The sequence below is a fragment of the Camellia sinensis genome, chromosome 6 (genome assembly GCF_055761805.1).
Source record: "Camellia sinensis isolate YWXY chromosome 6, ASM5576180v1, whole genome shotgun sequence".
Lineage (NCBI taxonomy): Eukaryota > Viridiplantae > Streptophyta > Magnoliopsida > Ericales > Theaceae > Camellia > Camellia sinensis.
In genome coordinates this window covers 177,727,501-177,732,851 of record NC_138966.1, presented here as the reverse complement: position 1 = coordinate 177,732,851, position 5,351 = coordinate 177,727,501, and the positions used below count along the sequence as shown (strand labels likewise).

At 31.9% G+C, this 5,351-nt stretch overlaps 1 protein-coding gene across 1 annotated transcript; it reads right to left on the bottom strand.

Moving 5' to 3' along the window:
- LOC145792472 (uncharacterized) lies at positions 1-1,007 on the bottom strand. Its single transcript, XM_082873156.1, has 2 exons — positions 353-1,007; positions 1-245 (listed from the first exon to the last, which is right to left on the bottom strand). The coding sequence occupies exons 1-2, from the start codon at positions 975-977 to the stop codon at positions 217-219; spliced, it is 654 nt and encodes a 217-aa protein (XP_082729282.1). The 5' UTR covers positions 978-1,007; the 3' UTR covers positions 1-216.
- Positions 1,008-5,351: the final 4,344 nt, after the last annotated feature.

Here is a 5,351-nt window from a genome sequence, read left to right as displayed (position 1 = left end):
GAATTAATAGACATACTAAACTTCATATTTCCAAAAGAACAATAATATCCCAATTTGTCCAATACAGAAACATAAATTAAATTCCGTCTAAAGGACGGTACAACAAAAGTGTCTAATAAATCCAAATAATAACCAGTTTTCAGTAATAATCTAAAGTGCGCTATTGCCTGCACTTCTATTGACTTGCCATCACCCACAAAGATGTATCTTTCAGCATCAGTTGGCTTTCGGTAGTTCAGGCAACCCTGCATAGAAACACATATGTGAGTAGTAGCACCAGAATCTACCCACCAAGTGTTTCTTGGTACTGAAGCTAAATTTATTTCAGAACAGACCAAAACATGAAATCTACCTTTCTTTACACGCCAGGCGACGTATTTGGCACAATCCTTCTTTCTGTGTCCGGGCTTGCCACAAAAGAAACAACCATCCTGCACTTTCTGTTTCTTTGGTTCCGGACCCTGAGGAATAGCAACTTCCTTTCCCTTATGCTTTCTTTTGCCCGTATGCTTGTAGGTGCTTGTCAGATGAGCACTTTCAATCCTTTCTTGCTTCAATCTCTCTTCCTCTTGCACACAAAATGAAATGAGCTCATTGAGAGTCCATTTCTCTTTCTGGCAGTTATAACTGACCTTAAATTGGTTAAATTGTGCAGGAAGAGAGATGAGAACTAAATGCACGAGCAAATCATCAGATAGGTCGATCTTTAGTGCCTTAAGTTTTGAAGCAAGATGAGACATTTCCATGATGTACTCGCGAACATTACCCTTACCTTTATACTTTATTGAAATCAAGCTTGCTAAAAGCGTGCTTGTTTCAGCCTTATCGTTTTTAGCAAAACGCTTTTGAATTTCTGAAAGAAATTCACCAGCAACGGTAACATCCTCTGTTATTGCACCCCGAAAAACTTCTGGAATCCCACGCTTCATGATCATAAGACTTAGCCTGTTAGAACGATTCCACTTTTCAAAGTACATAGTTTCCTCAGGAGTACTTTGTGCAGTGAGAGCATTCAGTTTTGGCATCCTTAATGCCAAGTCTATGTCCATACAGCCGAGAACAATCAATATGTTCTCTTTCCAGTCCTTAAAGTTTGTTTCATTTAACATTGGAACATTGTTCATGTTGGCAGAGATTGAAGTAGTCGACATTAAAGCTGAATAGAAAAGAAAATAAAAGGAATAAACAATTATGCTCACATTAAGTTACCAAACAGATAATCTCTAAATAAATTAATTTAATGACAACATCTCAAGATACCTAGCACAACATTAATACCAAGCCTTTGGGTAGTGATATTAACTGTAAGTGGTATTTTTGTTGTAATGATCAAACATTGACAATAAGTTATGTCAAATAACAAATCTATCTTTTGATGGATTTATTATTCACATTAGGTTTTCTTGACAATTGGCACATGTTTATCACCACAAAATGTGTGTGTAATTCTGCCAAGTCTTAATCATGTCTTTGGACCGATAAATACCCGCATGAGATACACAGACATGAACTTCAAAACATTTCATATAAAACAATCTAGACAAGAGAGATCACTTTTGTGACATCTTGTTTGAATTGACTTATATTGAGAATGTTAGAAAATTAAATTTCTGTAGACGTTGTATGAAATTACATTAAATTTAAAGATTTCTAAATTTGTGACCCCGTATATGTTATATAAGCTGCAGCAATTCCAATTATATATATACATATATAAATAGAATTGACGGGTCCAAAAATAAATAGTTTTTTTTTTATGATGTTCAAAATTAAACCGATCAAATCGCAAGATATATCTATATATATAAATACATGATGTTCATCCATTTGTGAGAAAAAAAAAAAAAAAACTGCCCACCGAATCATTTTACAATTCTAGAAAACAGATTGCCATTTTCACAGAACAAAACAGGAAAAAACAGAATTTACATCCATAAGAAAATTCAGAATATGATGCCAGGAAACTAAATAGAATGAATAAAGCATATCAATTCTGATAAGACACATGATATGCATGCTCTGATACCAATTATCAACATAAATTTCAGAACATAAACCTTACACTTTGGATCATTTACCATGTGTATTATCAAGAAATCAAGACAAAATGACATACCTGAATCCATTGATGAACGGTTAAACGGAAGCGTGATTATCAATGAACTCTTTGTTATTGATTATGTTATTGCCTTCTAATCCTTTCCCCTTTGGTGCCTTATGTTTCTCCTTGAGAGGATTTAGACAAAAAAATGGCAGTGTTTTTATTTTTCACTTGGGAAGGAATAGGGACCAATAATGGTTAAAGTTGGTTTTCATTCCTTTTGAACTTCCACAACCTTTCAGTTTTGAAAACCAATAAATAGAAATTAAAACCAAAAATGTAATTGGTTTTCAAAACTGAAAGGTTGTGGAAGTTCAAAAGGAATGAAAACCAACTTTAACCATTATTGGTTTTAATTTCTATTTATTGGTTTTCAAAACTGAAAGGTTGTGGAAGTTCAAAAGGAATGAAAACCAACTTTAACCATTATTGGTTTTAATTTCTATTTATTGGTTTTCAAAACTGAAAGGTTGTGGAAGTTCAAAAGGAATGAAAACCAACTTTAACCAATATGTTTTAATTTCTATTTCTGCCCCTCATAGAAATAGAAATTATACAACTAGTATCTACACATTAGGTCCATAACACATATACCCTTAAGCCTATTAACTAAATTGAATCACTTAAATTATAGGCTTCTTATAAATGATAACACCACATTTAATTATGTGGTCCCATTGAGACATTATCTAACAACAAGATGATTCTAGCAAGACTACTACAGTGTAATTCAGGTGAGTTCTATGTAGAAGTTCAAAAATGGTGTGTCTAATTTCTCAAATATTTGATTTGGATTTGTGTAATTTGAAAGCAACTATGCAGTGTGTTTGTTGGATGTTATTTTATGTGGTACACATTATTTATGTTTCTTTTGAGTAACATTTCTTTGATTTTGATTTTGGGTTGTCATGCTATTTGAAGACTTTGTAATCTTCATTATATAATTATCTACATCAATGTAATTCTGATTTAAAATTCTTGACTCATACTGAATATAAATATGTATGTCTCTTGCTCTTTGGTTTGAATATTATTAGTCTTTTGTTTTTGGCAATCCCGTTTCATAAAACTTCTTTCAGTTGTAATTTTATTTGATATTTTATTTCAGTAAGGCTATGAGTTTTAGATGCGAATCCAACCCGAATGCGCTTATGCAGAGGAGTTTGTGATCTTAATCCTATCATGTTTGCCACTTCGCTGACTATGTCGGGGATCATGCTGGGAGTTGTTTTTTTTGGCTTGAGTGGCCATTCCTACACTCGAGCATAGACCCTGTTTAGTTACACGCATTTTAGTCAGTCAGCTCGAGCAGTCATTTCTGCGCTCAAGCAGAGATCGCGAATTTGTTTGCTATAAAAGTTGCGGTTTAGTCAGGTTTTAGGGTACGGCTTCCATATCTTTTTCTTGAGTATTAAGGTTTTCATCTGGGACTTCTTTGCTTGTTTCCTCTGATATCTTTGAGAGTTTAATCATGAATTGAGTAGATTATATCAAAAGGTTTGTTTGTTTGTTTTATTTATTCAATACAAAAGAAAGAGTTGTTCTTCGGTAGATTCCGGAGAATTTGGGCCTGAAGTTTTGGTGGATTCTGGAGTGACTCATCGTCATGGATTAGACATCATCGTTGTGGATTCAACGTTGAGTAAGACAATTCTGAGATGAAGACGGTGGTGGAAGAGGCACATTGAGGTCGATTCAATTTAGGTGTAGATTCGTTAGGTAATTGAAAGTACACTTGTGTAGTTCCTTTTGGTCCTCTTAGTGGATTGTTTTGTGGCTTAGGCCCATGATTTTTTATCACATTTAGAGGCACTCCAATTTTGGTTTTTTCACGTTAAAATCGTTGTGTCGATTTGTCTTTGATTGTTTGATTGAGATTGTTATTTACTGCTTAAAATTGATACAAAATCACAAGTCAATATCTTCGGAATTTTGAAATTTTTCAATAGATTTGTAGCTAAGTACGCAGGATTGAAATTGTTGCAAGTTTTGTTTTTGAAATGATTAAGGCCTTGTTTGGAAATAAGTAATTTTAGTAATTTTTTAGTTTTTTACGAAAAGATATATAGAAAAGTAAAAAGAGTGATGTGACAATTTATAATGACTTTTTGACTTTTTAACTAAAACTAAAAGTTGTCAAACGAGACTTAAATATCTCTAAATCCATAACTAAAATAATTGAACTATTTTAGCTATTTTAGTTAGTTGGGTAATTCTCATTTTTAAAGTATGTTTTATGTTTTGACAAGCATTTCCATTTTAGGAGCACTATCATCCCAAGCACTCTAATAATTCCGTATTTCATCCACTACAAGAAAATACAGTTTTGGCGACCACTTTTGCCGATTAAAAATATTTTGGTTGCCAAAAGTTATGGAATTGGCGACCAAAAATTATGTTAGTCGGTAAAAGTACAATATTTATGTACTAAATTTTTTTAGTCGGGGTATATTAATTTTAGGCAACTAAAAAAAAATTTGGTCGCTAAAAATCTAACAATTAGCGACTAAAAAAATATTTTAGTCGCTATATAGATAGTTTTGGCAACTAAAATAATTTAGTTGCTGAAAAAATAATAAAAATTTACTTTTTATCTTTGGCGACCAAAATTTTGGTCGGCAAAAATGTAATTTCAGCGACTAAAGAATATTTTAGTCGCTGTATAGATAGTTTTGGCAACTAAAATAATTTAGTCGCTGAATGAAAAATAAAAATTTAATTTTTATCTTTGGCGACCAAAATTTTGATCGGCAAAAATTTAATTTCAACGACTAAAAAATATTTTAGTCACTGTATATATAGTTTTGGCAACTAAAATAATTTAGTCGCTAAAAGAAAAATAAAAATGTACTTTTTATTTTTGGCGACCAAAATTTTGGTCGCAAAAATTTAATTTTAGCGACTAAAAAATATTTTAGTCACGGTATAGATAGTTTTGGTGACCAAAATAATTTAGTCGCTGAATGAAAAATAAAAATTTATTTTATCTTTGGCGACCAAAAGTTTGGTCGGTAAAAATTTAATTTCAGCGACTAAAAAATATGTTAGTCGCGGTATAGATAGTTTTGGCGACTAAAATAATTTAGTCGCTGAATGAAAAATAAAAATTTATTTTTTATCTTTGGCGACCAAAAGTTTGGTCGGCAAAAATTTAATTTCAGCGACCAAAAAATATTTTAGTGGAGGTATAAATAGTTTTGGCGACTAAAATAATTTAGTCGCTGAATGAAAAATAAAAATTTATTTTTTA

Coding starts and splice junctions, on each gene's coding strand:
- LOC145792472 (XM_082873156.1), bottom strand. CDS start 977: ATGTACTTTGAAAAGTGGAATCGTTCTAACAGGCTAAGTCTTATGATC. Junction 246..352: donor CGCCTGGCGTGTAAAGAAAG/GTAGATTTCATG, acceptor GTTTCTATGCAG/GGTTGCCTGAACTACCGAAA.